Source organism: Bubalus bubalis, chromosome 4 (genome assembly GCF_019923935.1).
Source record: "Bubalus bubalis isolate 160015118507 breed Murrah chromosome 4, NDDB_SH_1, whole genome shotgun sequence".
NCBI lineage: Eukaryota > Metazoa > Chordata > Mammalia > Artiodactyla > Bovidae > Bubalus > Bubalus bubalis.
The window spans coordinates 162,860,700-162,877,504 of NC_059160.1; the positions used below are offsets into that span (position 1 = coordinate 162,860,700).

Genomic DNA, 16,805 nt, shown 5'->3' on the forward strand with positions numbered 1-16,805 from the left:
AGCACAAATCTCCCTGCCTCCACTGACTCAGAGCCTCTCCCCCGGGCAGTCTGCAGACCAGAACATGGACTCGATGTGCCATCCACGGTCAACGCTGGGGACGCACTAGGCCCAGCGCACATTCGGGCTGCTCACCTTGTGTGCTGAAAACTGGGTGTCTCAGTGGGTGTGGCCCTCTTAAGATGAGCTCCCCGCTTGAGCCTCTGCTGGGAGCAAAACTGATGGTTCCTGCCTGGAAAGTGGTTGCGGCGCCCACGCGGGGTCTCTTACAGTTCCAAGGGTAGACTATGGCTACATCACTTCCTGAGCCCACCCGGGACTTGTAGGTAGCTCTAGAGACTGGAGGTGGGGGTGGGGTTGGGAAGGGGGCGGGACCTCGCTGGAGCGGAGGGAGGCCTTGGTGTAGAGCGGGGGCCATCGTGGGAGGAGTTGGAACAAGGAGGGCGTGCGGAGGAGGGAAGGGAGAGGAGGCGGAGCTGGGGGACCCAGAGAGTTAAAACGGAAGGGGGGAGCACTGGTGAGGAGAGGGTGGTGAGGAAAGCGGGAGGGTGGGCGGGGCAGAGCTGATATTGAGGGCCTTGGGTGCGGACAAGGCGACTTCTCCCCTGCGTTCCCAAAGGTTCATGGTCAGGAATTCTCTGCTGTGGCATTCTCCCGAAGGGCCGGTCGGTCTGAACCCGGTCCAGCAATCTCTGAGCCTCCCTTCCCCGGCTTGGAAGGGGCCGGGGGGCGGAGCCAGAGAAACGGTAGGGGGAATCTGTCGTCGGCGCCCCTCCAGTTCCCGCCCCGCAGTCCAGCTGAGAGAACAGATGGATGAAGCCGCGGCTCACCTCGGGGACTCCTTGCCCGCTGTGCGCCGAGATGCAGACTGAGGAGGAGATCTGGAGCCCCTAGCTCCCCCCTCTCCCCCCGGGCCGGGGGGAAGCGGTAGCTGTGTGCCCCTTTCCGTGAGGAGAGACCGGACGCGGACCCCACGAGTCCTAGAACTGCTGGGGCCGAAAGCCCGCTTGTCGCGCGGCGCACCCATCCTCAGGGGCTTGGCCAGGACCCTTTCCACACCGAGACCCCTTCCTGGGGCTTCCAGCCTGGGTGCATCTGGGGAGGGAACCCCCTCCGGGCAGCGCCCCGCCCCCCGCCCCCGCCCCGCCGACGCCGCATTAGCATGAGCTACGCAAGTGGCCCGGGCACCACTCGGGGGCCGAGACTCGCCGCGTCACAGCCCCGAGTGTAAAGGGAAAAAAAAAGAGTAGGCAGCGGAGGAGGAGGCAAGAGCCGACGCGAGGGGAGGGGAGAGCGGCGGGGCGAGCAAACCGGCGGGCTGGCGGCAGCAGTATGCCCCTCGGCCGGCACTGGCGGCCTCTCAGCGCTGCGGGGGCGGCTCCCGGCGCGCGCGAGGCACAGCGGGCTCAGTCTCCGGTCCCGGCCCCTGGGCCAGCCCTCCTTTCCTGACTAACCCTGAGCCCAGCGGCAGCGGGTTCGGGGCTTGGTTCCGGACAGCGGCGGCGCCTCGCCGTGTAGGGTCCTTGCCTTTTCTGGCGCGCAGGGTCCCCCGAAGTTCCGCGCCTTCGTCTCTGCACTGCAGGGCGCCCGCGCCCGACCCCCGGCGGCAGCGTCCTCGGAAGAGCGGCGGGGTGGGGGTGATGGAACCGGAGGCCCCGGTGGCTCAGGCCCCGGCGGCAGCCAGCAAGCTGTCGGAGGCGGTGGGCGCGGCACTGCAAGATCCCCGGCGGCAGCGGCGTTTGGTGCTGGTCATCGTGTGCGTGGCGCTGTTCCTGGACAACATGTTATATATGGTCATCGTGCCCATCGTGCCCTACTACGTGCACGCGGCCAGCGAGAAGCCCACCCCGACCCCCAGCCCAACACCGCCCACTCCGACCAATGCCAGTGCCGTCACGGTCAACACCTCAGAGCCCCCGACGGCTGCTATGCCGGCCAAGTCTATTGTGAAGCCCCAACACCCCAGGGACAACGAGGACGTGAAGATCGGGGTGCTGTTTGCCTCCAAGGCCATCCTGCAGCTGCTGGTGAACCCCCTGAGTGGGACCTTCATCGACCGCATGAGCTATGACTTGCCACTGCTTCTGGGCCTGGGCGTACTGTTCGCCTCTACGGTGATGTTTGCCTTCGCGGAGGACTACGCGACGCTCTTCGCTGCACGCAGCCTGCAGGGTCTTGGCTCAGCTTTCGCGGATACGTCTGGCATTGCCATGATTGCAGACAAGTATCCGGAGGAGCCAGAGCGCAGCCGCGCCCTGGGCTTGGCGCTGGCCTTCATCAGCTTCGGAAGCCTAGTGGCGCCGCCCTTCGGAGGGTTCCTCCACGAGTTCGCCGGAAAGTCTGCGCCCTTTCTGGTGCTCGCCGCCGTTTCGCTGTTCGACGCCCTATTGCTGCTGGTGGTGGCCAAGCCCTTCTCGGCCGCGGCGCGGGCGCGAGCCAACCTGCCAGTGGGCACGCCCATCCACCGCCTCATGCTGGACCCCTACATCGCAGTGGTGGCAGGCGCGCTCACCACCTGCAACATCCCCCTCGCCTTTCTGGAGCCCACCATCGCCACGTGGATGGAACGTACGATGGCAGCATCCGAGTGGGAGGCAGGCATAGCCTGGCTGCCGGCCTTCGTGCCGCACGTGCTAGGCGTCTACCTCACCGTGCGACTGGCGGCGCGCTACCCCCACCTGCAGTGGCTGTATGGAGCCTTTGGGCTGGCGGTGATCGGCGCCAGCTCGTGCCTGGTGCCTGCCTGCCGCTCCTTCGCACCGCTAGTGATCTCGCTCTGCGGCCTGTGCTTCGGCATTGCGCTGGTGGACACCGCGCTGCTGCCCACGCTCGCCTTTCTTGTGGACGTGCGCCACGTCTCGGTCTATGGCAGCGTCTACGCCATTGCCGACATCTCCTATTGTGTGGCCTATGCGCTTGGGCCCATCGTGGCGGGCCACATCGTGCACTCACTTGGCTTTGCACAGCTTAGCCTTGGCATGGGCCTGGCCAACCTGCTCTATGCGCCCGTCCTGCTGCTGCTGCGCAACGTGGGCCTCCTGAAGCGGTCCCGCTCGGAGCGGGATGTGCTGCTGGATGAGCCACCGCAGGGTCTGTATGACGCTGTGCGCCTGCGGGAGCGCCCCATGTCCGACCGGGACGGCGCGCCTCGCAGCCCGCCCGGCCCCTTTGACGCCTGCGAGGAGGACGACTACGACTACTACACGCGCAGCTAGCGGCCCTGCTCCTCCTCTAGGCCACCCACCTGCTCCCCAACCCACCCCCACCCGCGAGTCAAGGGGTCTCCTCTGGGCAGCTCGGGCTCAGGGCTTGCCACCTCCAGCGAGTACCCAGCTCCTCGGCTGTCTTTATTTCCCCGGCCCGAGTCCCCTCTCTAGAATCCCTTCCGTGTCCTTTCTTTCCTCCAACCGGGCGTGGAGCACCTAGGCACGTAAAAACTGACGTGCTTCGGGAAAAGATGAAGAGACGCGCTGGCCGCCACCTCGGGGCTCCCCGATGTAGAGCCGCGCCTCTGCCTGTCCTTCCTTGCGTTCCTTCCAGTGCCAACTGGGCCCGCTGCACCACGGTGCCTCCGGGCCGATTCAATAAACTATATCTGTGCGAGGCCGAGTCTCTTTACTGATGGGGGTGGGCGGCCGGGCAAGGGACCAGGGAAGAACGGGAGGGTGAGCTGTGCCTCTAGCCCCAATCCCAGTCTCAGTCCTGCGGGCACGCTGGAAGCCCGTGGCTCTTTTGCAACCCGGAAAAGGAGATACGGAAGAAGCGAACCCAACAAGGGCTCTCACGCACGAACACTCTGGTGCACACGCCGCCCTCAGCCCGCCGCAGCCCCTCCCTCACCCAAGCCCAGCGGTGCGCTCCGGGGCGCCGCCCTGGGGAGCCAGAGGAACCGCTCCCTCCGGGTGCGCTGGTCCCGCCCCTTAAGGACACACCCTGAATCAGCCACAGAGCTCTACACTAAGGCGCCCAAGCTGGTCTTCCCTTCGAGACTGGCAGCCTGTCCCGTCCAGGCTCCAAGAGGGAATGGGTCCGAACTGCTACGGGCAGCCGAAGAAAAACCGGCCGTGACTTTAAGGGCTCGGTATCTGGAAACTGCGCGTGGGGTGTGTGTGTGTGTGTGGGTGTGGGTGTGCGTGGGTGTGTGTGTTCCCTAGAGAGCTAGACTCCATCCTACGAGGAATACGGGGAACAGTTGTCGGTGTGTCAACTGGTCCTGGCTGTGCAGACTTGAGTCAGGGCTGGAGAGGATGCGAGTATGTGAGCTGATACCAACCTCCACCCTCCCTGGCCCTGAGTAGAAGAAGCAAGACCCTGGGCTGTCAAAGAAGTCTCCCCACCTTGAGTGTGGGTCCCCAGAGTCCCAGGCTAGCATTTGTCCAGCATTCCCAGCCCCGCCGCCTGCTGAAGGCCACAGAGTCCCCGGATTCCGCCATGGAGAGGCTGCCGCGTTGGGGGTATGCCTGTGTGTTAGACAACGTCTGTGGGGGTCTGCACCGCTGGTGTCTGCACGTCTGTTCTAAGTCTGCGTGTCCAGCTCTGTGTGCGTTTGAGCAGGGTCTGTCTTTGTGGGTCTGTGTGTGCCTGCGGTGTAAAGATCTATAGGGGAGGGGGCACGCTTTGTCTAGGAGAAATGTCTGCCTCTGACTACGAGTCTCTAAGCATCCCCAGGTGTGTGTATCGCGCATATTCCTTATAGTACCAGCCGGGATAAGTGGGAATAGAAAAGGAGGGCCTGCAGTGATGGACAAACAGATTTATTAGTAGTACTACCAATGTTATTATCATTATTATATTCTAAAAGAAGTTGTAATAAGGTTTGAACCTGCCCTAGACGGTGGGGAGGGCACAGATTTACCCAGACTCAACCCTCCCCAGAGTTCTGCAGTCAGCCAGCCTCTGCTAGGATAAAGGGGATGGGGGAGCGCGGGGACTGGGAAGGCTGAGCTGAGGGCGATGGGCACCGGCGGAGGCGTGTTTTGACCCCTCTTCTGGGGCCTGGATTCTGGTGCCTTTCTGAAAGCTCTATCCGGGAGGCCGTCAGAGCACGGGATTGGGGTCGGGGGGTGGGATCCCGGAAGGCGGGAGGAGGGGAGAGGACGGAAGATGGAGAGGGAGGGAGGCAGGGGTGGGGCTGGGGGAGGGAGGAAAAGGGAGAAAGGGGAGGGAGGAGGAACAGGATGAAAGCGGGGAGGGGACTGGCGCGGCCGGCTAGCTCGCAGCCAGTCGCGAGGCCTGGGGACCCGGCGACGTCGGAGGCTCTACCACGGACCCCGGCAGCAGCCCCCACCCCCGCACGGCTGACGCGCCCCGGAATCCCTTCCGGCTCACATTCTAGCCCCTAGTCCTGCTGGGTGCGATGAGGCGGCAGCAGAGAGGAGGAGAGCAGGAGGAGAGCAGGTGAGCAGGGCTGGGCTCTGGGAGCGGGGACCGGGGAGCGGGAGCGCGGACCGGGAGAGGGGAGCTGAGCTTACGATCTGAGGGAGGCTGGGTCCAAGGACTGTGCCGGGGGGAGAGACCCCCAGAACCTGCGGAGTTCCCCCAGTCCCCCGGGCAGCCGCCGTCGGGGAAAACCAGGAGGATGCGGGATTCCCTGCCTCTGGTGTTTCCCCACTCGGGGTGGGGACAGGCGGACAGGGGGCTAGATGATGATGTCGAATTTAAAATGTTGTGCAAGTGAGAGTTGCGAGTTAAGTTTTATTTGAGGTAAAATGAAGGCTGCATTCTGTAAGTTAGCACCTCAGAAAGCTGAGACGCTGTTCCGAAGAGGCGGTGGGGAAGGGCAGTATATACGTGATTTTGGTGAAGGGAGAATACATGCAATCAAGCACATATTTTCCCAGAGGGTTTCTGCTAGTCTGGCGAAGCTTCCTGCCCGTAACCACAATCAGTCTTCACCATGAAGGATTGTAGCAGACCCATAAAATCAGCTCCTGAAAATATTTTATCTGCAGACCTGTGGTGCGGTCCCCCCACCCCATTTCTGTTCTTCAACCTGGACTCCTTTCAGGGGGTGTTGAAGGTCAGCAGCTGCAGCAGCACCTGATTTAATCCTTGTGGAGGTAGATGGCAAGTGCCAGTTTGAAGTTAACAGGGCCCCCTCATGGTTATAAGTTCAACAATACTTGGGGAGACCTTTCAAGACCATTTTGTCCCACAGTGCTAGGAAGGCTCATTCCTAAGTCTGGCGAAGATTTCTCTCATGAGCCACTTAATATGCAGCTACTAAACTGGGTTTATCAACAGTAATCAAAGGGCTCTGGACCAACCTCTCTTACTCAATCTGTTATGGTCGAGGAAAAATTCCCTCTTGTTATATCTTCCCATATCTAGAGTTATGTTATTATGACCATTGATTGCATATAGAGCTATATATTTAATCAACTGCTTCAAACCACCTAGTCATCATTATATTTATTGGTGGTTCAGTCACACATTTGGTAATACAAGAAACAATAATCTTGTAATACAGGCAAAGTACAAATAACATAGCTAGCAGTATTATTAAAGTCATAAGTAAGAATTAAACCAAGAACTTCCATTAGGTGCAGTCCAGTATATCCCCCTTTCACTTTTCACTTTCATGCATTGGAGAAGGAAATGGCAACCCACTCCAGTGTTCTTGCCTGGAGAATCCCAGGGACAGGGGAGCCTGGTGGGCTTCGGTCTATGGGGTCGCACAGAGGCAGACACAACTGAAGTGACTTAGCATTCTATTCCAATATTTATCTTTCAAGGAAGTTATATATTGGCACTATCCATAAGGCTCTTACCTGATTTTCTAGTTATTAGGCTGGTTATCCTTAGTATAATTTAATTGTTCCCAAGATAAAGGTTCCCCTTAAATCTTAAATGACCACAGCCTGGTGTTAACCACATAAATCCATCCCATAGTTGTGGGAGGTTTTATTCCTTGGCTGAATTTGTGCTTGTTTCTCTGATTGATCTTGAATAAGTTAGAGGAAAATTCATATTTATGGCCAGTGCCAGAGCAGGTATTATTAATTGACTAGGTGAGAGGATCCCACTTAGTAATATCAAGAGTAGCCTGAATGGGACTGAACTTTCTTTCTCTAAAATAAAATTTTTTGAGGCTTGTCCAGTTAGAGCTTTGGAGCAGAGAAATCCACCTAGGTAATCTAAAAGTACTAGACACAGATAATCGGCCCCAACCCAACAGTTGGACTGATTTTTTTCAAAACTAGCTTAGGATTGTCTCCATGATAGAAAACATTTGGTCCATATGCAAAGGTCCAAGAAGTCAAGAAAACATTATAAATGATCATACAAATCAGGTCCTGCATCTTGGGTAAGCTGTCTACTTTTGATGCTGTCTTCTCATCCTGGTATAAGTACCTGAACATCTGAACATCCTTTTAAGGTGAGTTTGAGGTCAGCAGTCCTCTCTATAGACCAGTCTGGTGTAGGGGCCTTTGCAAGTGGGAAATAATCCAAGGGTCAGTTTACCTTCAGATTCACCATACATGAGTACTTAAAGAGTACCTGAGAAAAAGTCCTTTCATCCAGGCTGGAGAAGGTACTTGAAAGTATGTCTTGTCCAGTATATATATAATATATATTATATATATATATGTATATAGAATGTCCAGTTTATATAATCCCCAGGATCATATTGTGGAGCATCTGATCTTCATCCAAAGATTACTGAGATAAGCTTCAGAAACAAAACTTAGAGTCTTCTTTCAACAATTCAATTAAACCTTACATTAGTATAGCATAAAGGCAAGGGACTTTGTGGGATGTGAGTCAGTAAATACAGACCTCCATTAACAAAACTGGGATTTAATATTCATTGAAATATAATCTTTTTATCTCTAAAATTACCCTCATTTCTACCACATATATTCAAATTAAGACTAATCTGTTGCAAAATAAGTCTGATCTCAAAGAAACTTGGCCTGATATTTAGATAACTATAATTGATCAAAAGTTTTTGCATTGTTGAAACTTTTATAAGGAGTCTCAGATTGAACTTTAAAAAACAAACCTCTTAAGGCTAGGAAAGTCATGGCAAAGATTTATCACATGTCTCACATTACAGATCTAGGTGAACTTCTCCCAGCAAGGTCCCCCAAATACCTTGAGATTTTTGTACCTGTTGGTGAGGTAGCTTTCCTAATTTATCTGATAAAGTTGCTGGAAACATAAGAGTTTACAATCTCTGGAGGGAGCAGATAGAGAAAAAAAGATAAATGTTTCAATTCTGCTTACAAAAGTATAATTTACCAAATTATTCTAAGTCCTAATTAGTTTGAGGGGAAGATTTTCCTTACACCTGGAAAATGCAGATTCAAATTTGTAATTTTTCAGACAGAAACAGTAAACATCATAGTCCTATTCAACAGTTCACTTATTCTTATGTAACTAATTTTTGTCAACAGTTTGTGAAGCTATCAGGTTTCTCTTTAGGATTTTTCAGTTTCTTACCTAGTTCAGTATTATAGTCTGAAAGTCAGAAACTTGTATTTATTCCAAAGTTCTTTCTGTTAATCTTTTTGAAGAGGCAGCATTTTGCAAAGGCACCAGAATGAAATCAAAACTGTCAATAATGACAGAAGACTTAAGAAGGCACGTTTAAAGTCTGATTACCATACACAGAAACTTGGTTACTGCTCTGACAGACAACACTGTAAGATAATAACCAGAATTATGACTGATAACTTTTTACCAGAACATACCAGATTTTAGGAAAGCTATATAATTTTTAGAAAAATTTTATTAGTAATATTTACCATACAATATAACCTAAGAATGTTTATTAGTCATTTGACAATGCTTCCCGTGTAATTGACATACCAAATGAACATAGTTTAGTATCTCTCTTTGGGATGTTTCAGGGGCCCTTTGAAGCATCCCAAAGTTAGTGAGAGGTCAAAAAGACTTCATTAGAATTTGATTTAGGAAGTTTGGTCAATAAATATCGAAAGAGTTTAGAACACCCAGGCAAATGGGATCATAGGTCACTTGAGAAACAATAATTACTCACTTAGCCAAAGTTACATTAGAAGACTTCAAAGGCAAATACAACCGATCACTTAAGAGGTAAAGAAACTTAAAATCTGTTATTAAAGGCAATTCAACATCTTAAGAAAAATTGTTCCATACACAAAATTCAGGGGAAAGCCAGCCCTGAATTTTCTCAGGGTCTACTTGCCACAAACCTTCCTAATTTTATGTAGCCATCACTTAATTTGCTTATCCCAAACCTGTAAGTCAGACCTAATTCCTTTTCCCATAATGAAATGCAATTCCATTTCTCCTGCCTTCTTCACTGAAAACTCATGTTCTACTTTCCTTAAGCAACCACGGACTGTCCTTTATATTACCATTCTATAGGTTGGTGAACATAAATACCAGTTATAATTTCTGAAAATATTTACTTTCTTAGAGAGACAATCTCAGGATGGCACCAAACATATTCATTATTAGTCTAAATATCTTTAGTTTCTCTGTAAAAGGAAGTCAGTATTCAGTAATTAATGTTTTAGTGTCTTATTTTATTTTGGAGTGAACTAGCTGTTCAATAAACTTAATTTAGCACAACTCTAAAATTTCAAGTTGTTGACTGGATGGACTAAAATAGATAGACATTCCTAAAGCATAATTATTCTTAAGAGAGTTTATCAAAAGCTCTTATCTAATTTACATTATCTTGTCTTAAAAGCTTCTTCACATTGAGTTATTTTCCTTGCTGACAAATTTGTAACAGATATAATAAGATCTTATTTAGCTTATATTAAATCTAGGCACAATGAAGGTATTATACTGATTATTATATTGATGACTCTTAAGACATGTCTATATTAGTTAGATCAACTAACTGAAGCATGAATACTAGGTACTAATTTAATATTTAATATTTCCCAGTTCACATGAACCTGAAATTCATTTAATTTTTCTTATATTCAGAATGGTTTGATTTGTAAGCACTTACTCTTCTTTAGGCCAACTAACTGAGAGCTCATTACAAATTAACTTCAGCAATATTATCCAAAGACAAAGACACATGCTAAGATAGTATGCTTTTGCTGCAAGAAGAGGCATTGGCTTCACTGTCTCTAGGGCCCTTACCAATTTGACCTAGCCCTCCTCATCCTCTCAAAACTCCCATGGCACTAGGGCTGACTCTCCCTTGAATGTTGCTGCTTCTGCTTTGCAGTGGGTAGCCACAGGCCTATGCTTCAGGGCGCTCACCTGTCTAAGGACCTCCTAGTCCCAAGTGTTGTGGCATGGGACCCACAAGGACTCTACATTCTCTGGCAGTGCTGCCAGGAAACCCCTGGCTCCTCCACCCCTGGGCCAGTTAACTGTGCTTTGCCCCTAACACCCACTCTGCCACCTTGCCTACCTGCCAGGAGCCAGCACGGGAGTCCCTGCCCATGACAAGGTCATGTGGGAGGGTTCTGGTGGGCAAGGCGAGCCCTCTGGGCCTGCCTGAGCATCTACCCCAAAACCAGAATCTGTTTTACTATTTTACGACTTTCACCAACTCTTCTGACATTAACGGGGGGCTATCCCCAACCACCTTTCTCTGTAAGAAAATCAACTTAAAACTCTAGTTAATAAGTCTCCTGGACATAATAGGAGTGTTTCAATTCAAACCCCTCTGATGACTTTCTAGCTTGCCTGACAGGTTTGTTCAGATTCACAGCCTCCCAACCACTAGAGGCACGGGAAGCTTAAGATATTCTAACAATGCAGAGCTTCTCAGAGAGTTAAAATTGTTAAAATAGAACTAGTAGAGGATTTCTTTGTTGAGCTAATGCTTGCTGCCAAGTTTCCATATCCCTTACCTACTGTGTCCCTGGGAGTGTATTGATTAATATAGTTGGTGTATAGAAATGTAAGTAGTAGCTTTAATGTTTGTAACCTTGGACCCTTGAGTTAATTTTTTTCTTGTTATAGCCCACCACACTTTTGCCCTATAGGAATGCAACTTTATCTAATTCTTTCGGAGAGTGGCACCTGACTTTAGAATAATCACCTTTAGAGAAAAATAAGTTTTCTGAAAAAAGGGTCATAAAACGTTACCAGGCCTCCTGGCCAGAAGATGATGTAAATCACCTAAAGCTTATGCATATGATAAGTTTGCAGAAAGAAAGCCTGGCTTCGATAAGGATCAAGGACTGCTGACCTTGCATGACTCTAACCCCCCCCCCCCCCCCTGCCCCCAACCATTATCCTCTATGCACAACTTAAGGTATAAAAACTACTTTGGAAAATAAAGTGTGGGCCTTGCTCATCAGGCTTGGTCTCCCCATGTCGTTCTTTCTCTTTCCTTTTCCTATTCAGGCTGATCCCATGGAGCACAGGGGCTCTCTGCATTCACTTTCCTGCCTGGGCTTCTAAGACCCACTCGAGAAGGTGCCTAAGGTGGGGCACCTTCTGCGATTCGAGAGGGCGCCTGCAGCCTACGTGAACAGAGCAAGTCCCGTGCTGGGGCTTTATTGGCTTTCTGCGTAAATCAAGGAATATCAGCCTCTTTTCTCTCCTCTATTTTCTTAACTGCAAAATTCTTTCCTTAACTCTTTATCTATTCTTTCACTGATGCCATCCTCCCGAGGAAATCCCTGGATCCAACTGGGGCTGGACCCTGGTACCTGCCTGAGGGTAGAATGGGCTAAGCCTTAGATCTAGGCTCTTGGGAGATAATAGGGGTTGGATGAGTGGAAACCATGGGTGGGAGCTTATGCTGAGTCAAGCTTATGCTTAGGGGCAGAGGTTGGGCCCCACTAGCCTTAAAAACTAGCTTTTACCCCTCTTGGCCTGGCTCACTTCTACTGCACCTTCAGAATCAATCCACCTCTTCCTAGGCCTAGTCAGGTGGCCCCTAGGGCCTGGACTGCCCAGCTTTCCTGTACCATCTCCCACAGCATTCTCATGCCACCTACACTGGGAGCCAGCAGACTCGAGACCACCTGTCACAACCCATCCAGCAGGGTCCTCCCTGCCTCGGCCACAGGCCAGTCTGCAGTCAGCCTAGAGTGCCTCCTGGAGCCCAGAGGCTTAGAGGACCTTGTATTCATTCATGGGCATGTGCATTCCTTGCACTCAGCCACCCAACACTGATTTTACTTCATGCCAGGCACAGGGCTAGGGCCCAGAGGTGAGGAACTGAATATGACAGATGCAGTCTTACCTGGAGAAGCTCACGGTCAGTGGGAAGGAGAGGCTTTAGCCTGCAAAGCGCAGGCAGAGACAGCACGAGGGCTCTCCCAGCGGCCCCTGTGCATTTGGAGTCGGTTAGCCCAGCCCTGCTGCCTTCCGTGCCACTCTGGGCTGGTAGGTCGAGGCTGGATGACCACAGTCTTGTGGAGCAGGGGCCAGCCAGAGACTCACTTCAGGTCCCACCCTCTCCTGTTTGGAGCTGCAGAGAGGATGCTGTGGTCAGGAGGACTGGTCTTCCCAGGCCCAGGGAACCCTACTGGTCAGAACAGGGGCAGGGGGACAGGCTGTGGGAGGTGAAGGGTCCTGTGGCAGGTCTGGGCAGCTGTTGTGTTGATGCCTGTCTGCTTCTTGGTCCCCAGGTCCACACCTCTGCGTCCACAATCAGAAGCCACCAAGATGCCCATCTGTGAAAAAGCTCCCCCTAAGATGGCGGCAAAAAGTCCAGGCAGTGAGGAGGAGCCTGTAAGTGATGTTCAGAGCCCCCTCTCTCATCCCTGCTCTCCCCATTCACAAGCCCTTGCTTCCAGAACAGTACTGTCATGTGAGTGTATATTCCTCGGTTCTTTGTCTCGTCACAACAAAGATTTGGAGTGATGGGCATTAAAGCACTTGGTGCGTCACAGCTCTTGGGTCTTGGACAAACCGTGTTATAGCTCTTAGGCAAATTAGTGTTACAGCTCTATTTTATTTAGAAGATAGCAAGAGAGAAAGAGAGTGAGAGAGAGAGAGAGACAGAGAGAGAGTGCACGCACGCGGGAGGGAGAGAGTCCGTAAGAAAGCACTTTGGCTCCTCCTTTTATATGTTTTTTCCTCCACCTGGGCCTGCCCTATGCAAATTGGGCTTAGCCAGGAGTGCTGTTTGTTCTGCCTGAAGTCTTCACTGTGGTCCTCGGACCTTCATTTGACCTTCCTTGTCTTTTAGCCACCGCCATTTTGGACTCCTTTTCCCTCTTCTACCTACCTAACATGCCCCCCTCAAGAGATGGGAGGCCCAATTCTTTGGGAATAGGGGTGTCGAGGTCTTTCTGGCTACTTCCTGCTGAACTGGGGTGGCAAGGGGTATTGTGCCTCCCCCTCTTGCTAGTCTCAATCCTCAGAGTCCTTATAATGGTGTCCAAGGGTGTGTGATATTTTCCGTGGTCAGCTGTAGTTTTATATCTTTGTTGAACTGGCACTGCATGTTGTAGCTGGTTGACCTGGGCAGAGACAAAACAGGTTAGACAATTGACAGTACATGGAATAATCATAGGCATCATCAATATAGCATAACAAGGATTAGTAGGGACATTGGTCAATTTTAAATTCACATGGCCAGGATGGCTCAAGTCCCTCCTTGTTCAGGGATCAGAAGATCTATCTCCTGTCTGTTTTGGAGTACAGTCTCTGTCAAGCTGTGTTGGCTCTTTAGAGTTATCCTGAGGAATCTTATTCCCAGAAACCAGATTTTGGGGGTGTTCATTAGAATGACACTCATTGGTAGTTCTGAATAGGTATCTGAAATCTCCCAGGGGCTCACAGGTGTATCGAGTGTCCTCTTCTATTTTCTTCCACGGCTTGACTTGTAAGTAGTGAATCCAGGAGTCATGTCCTGGTACCCTGACTGCTGTGGGGGTAGAAAGTATTACAGGGTAGGGGCCCTTCCATGTGGGCTGGAGTTGAGCCTTTGGGGACCCATCTTTCCAGACTTTAATTAGGACTTGAGTCCCTGGAGCATATAATGGTGACTCTTTAGAATCTTTTGGGTCCTGGTTCATACCCCACAAGCGTATATCCTGTTGGAATTGCCCAATGGCCATGGTATAAGACTGGAGGGTCTGAACCTCTGGATCTAGGAAGAGGTCATTGACGTAAACAAAAGGTCTCCCATATAGCATCTCATAAGAACTAAGACCAACCTGTTCCTTAGGGGCAATGCGGGTGCAGAGGAGAGCTATTGGTAAAGCCTCCTTCCATCCCAGGGAGGTCTCCTGGGTTATCTTTTTTATCGCTGATTTTAAGAATTGATTGTCTCTTTCTACTTTTCCTGAAGATTGAGGCCTCCAGGCACAATGGAGATAATAAGTAATGCCCAATGCTCTCGAGACCCCTTGGGTGACCTTAGAAGTAAATGATGTCCCATTGTCACTTTATAATGACCTGGGCAGACCAAATCTTGGAATGATTTCATGGAGCAGTTTTGTTTTTGTTTTTGTTTTTGTTTTTTTTACCACCTCCTCAGCCTTCTCGGTCCAGGTGGGAAAGCCTTCAATCCATCCTGTGAATGATTCTATCATAACTAATAGGTATTTATACCCTTGAGAAACTGGCATCTGGGTGAAGTCCATCTGCCAGTCCTCTCCTGGGTAGGCCCCACGTCGCTGGATGGGCTGGGCCAGCTGGGGTCTTCGAGCTCTTTGGGGGTTGTTTAATTGGCAAGTGGGACAAGAGGAGACCACCTGTCTCATAGTTGTTTGGAAGCTGTTCCTCTGAAGGACCTTTCTAGTAATCTTTGGAGGGCGTTTTCTCCTAAATGAGTAGTGGCATGTAAGGAGTTAACCAACTTCCATTGGAGGTTTCCAGGCAGAAGAAGGAGTCCCTCCTTTTGGAACCACCCCATATGATCTTCTTGAAAGCCCTCGCTCTTAGCTTTAAGAGTCTCACCTTCAGTATATGAAGGAGTTTCTGGCAAATTAGTCTGTGGAACTAAGGTGCCAATCCCTATTAGGTCATGGTTCTGTAATGCTGCAATCTTACCTGCCTAATCAGCTGCTTGGTTCCCTCTTGCCACTGCTGTGTTCCCTTTTTGGTGTCCTTTAGTGGGAGACTGAAACCTCAGTGGGCAGATGGACTGCCTCCAAGAGTCGAAGAATCTGATCACCATATTTGATTGGGGGCCCTCGGGTGGTCAAGGGGCCCCTTTCTTTCCAAACAGCCGCATGTGCATGTAGCACCAGAAAGGCAGACTTGGAGTCAGTGTAAATGGCTATTCTTTTTCCTTTTCCCAACTCTAAAGCTCGAGTCAGGGCTATGAGCTCAGCTAATTGGGCTGAAGTACCTGGTGGCAGAGGCTTAGCCTCTATGGTCTCAAAATTGGAGACTACTGCATATCCGGCTCTTCTTTTTCCATCCAAGACAAAGCTGCTTCCATCAGTGTACCAGATTTCCTCAGGATTGGTCAGAGGATCTTCTGACAATCCCTCTCAGGGTTTTGTCCAGTGGTCCAAGGTTTCTAGACAAGAGTGAAAGGGGAGAGAGCCCTCGGGGGTAGGCAGGAGGGTGGCTGGGTTAAGAGCCTCACAAGGGGATATAGTGAGGCCTGGATTTTCCATCAGCATTACTTGATATCTGAGGATTCTTTGATCAGACATCCATAAATGGCCTCTCCCATTTAGGAGCTGTTTTACTTGGTGACTAGTAAAAATAGTTAGTTTGCCCCCAAAGGAGAGTTTTAAAGCATCTTCTATCATGATTGCAATAGCTGCAAGATTTCGAAGGCAGGGGGGCCAGCCTCGGGCGGTTGGATCGAGCCTCTTGGATAAGTAAGCTACAGGCTGGGGCTCAGATCCCAACCTTTGAGTTAACACTCCCAAGGCTATTCCCTCTCTTTCATGGACATAAAGTTGGAATGCTTTTTCTGGGTCTGGCAACCTCAAGGCAGGTGCCTGAGTTAAGGCCTGTTTTAGTGTAGCCTCTGCCTTCTTTTGAGGAGTTCCCCACATCAGTGGGATTGAATCATCTCGTCTCTTTAAGCTTTCATATAAGGGCTGGGCAATTTGACCATAGTTGGGTATCCAGATTCTACAATACCCAGTTAGCCCCAGGAAAGCTCGCAATTGTTTTCAAGTTGTGGGGGAGGGCAACTGGAGGACTCCTTGTACCCGATCAGAGGACAGCCTCCTGGACCCGTGTGTAATCTGAACTCCCAGGTAAGTGACCTTTGTCTCGACCATCTGTGCCTTAGCACGGGAGACTTTATATCCCCTTTCTGCCAAGAAGTTTAGAACCTGAATTGCATGTTGTTGGGCACTTTTCTCATCTGGAGAGCAGATCAGTAGGTCATCTACGTATTGTAATATTTTCCCATTAGGTCCCAGGTCCAGATCTAGGAGATCCCGGCTAAGGGCCTGTCCAAACAGGTGGGGCCTATCTCTGAACCCCTGAGGTTCAGAGATACTCTGAATAATAATAATAATAATAATATTGTCTAAGTCATCTGTTGGTGTTTTTCTCCTGGAGCTTCCCACTCAAAGGCAAAAAGGTATTGGGATTCTTTAGCCAGTGGTATGCAAAAAATGCATCTTTGAGATCCAAGATTATAAACCACTTGGCACTGGGTGGGATTTCTCCCAAGATTACATAGGGATTGGGTACTGTGGGATGGAGGGGGACTACAGCTTCATTTATGATCCAGGATCTTGAACCATTTGCCAGGTTCCGTCTTTTTTCTTTACTGAGAGGATTGGGGTGTTACATGGCGAACTGGTAGGGACCAATAGCCCACAAGCAAGGACTTTATTTATTGAAGGCTGTAGTCCCTCCCAAGCCTCTCTTTTGAGAGGGTATTGTTTCCGGTTAGGAAACCGAGTGGGATCTCGGAGGACAATGATGACCGGTTCAGCTTGGTGGGCTTGTCCAGGAAT

The 16,805-nt window shown here is 50.6% G+C and overlaps 2 protein-coding genes across 2 annotated transcripts in view; both read left to right on the plus strand.

Moving 5' to 3' along the window:
• Positions 1 to 1,245: 1,245 nt before the first annotated feature.
• SLC18A3 (solute carrier family 18 member A3) lies at positions 1,246 to 3,603 on the plus strand. The gene has a single exon (XM_006061862.4). The coding sequence runs from the start codon at positions 1,641 to 1,643 to the stop codon at positions 3,213 to 3,215; it is 1,575 nt and encodes a 524-aa protein (XP_006061924.1). The 5' UTR covers positions 1,246 to 1,640; the 3' UTR covers positions 3,216 to 3,603.
• Positions 3,604 to 5,165: 1,562 nt separating this feature from the next.
• CHAT (choline O-acetyltransferase) overlaps positions 5,166 to 16,805 on the plus strand; it is a 62,192-nt gene continuing 50,552 nt past the window's right edge. The window contains exons 1-2 of the mRNA XM_025284920.3: positions 5,166 to 5,397; positions 12,546 to 12,648. Of these exons, the coding sequence (XP_025140705.2) occupies positions 5,357 to 5,397; positions 12,546 to 12,648 (144 nt within the window). The 5' untranslated portion in view covers positions 5,166 to 5,356. The remainder of the gene's footprint in view (positions 5,398 to 12,545; positions 12,649 to 16,805) is intronic.

Bases quoted from the DNA above. Each gene is read 5' to 3' on its own strand.
- SLC18A3 (XM_006061862.4), top strand. From the start codon at position 1,641: ATGGAACCGGAGGCCCCGGTGGCTCAGGCCCCGGCGGCAGCCAGCAAG.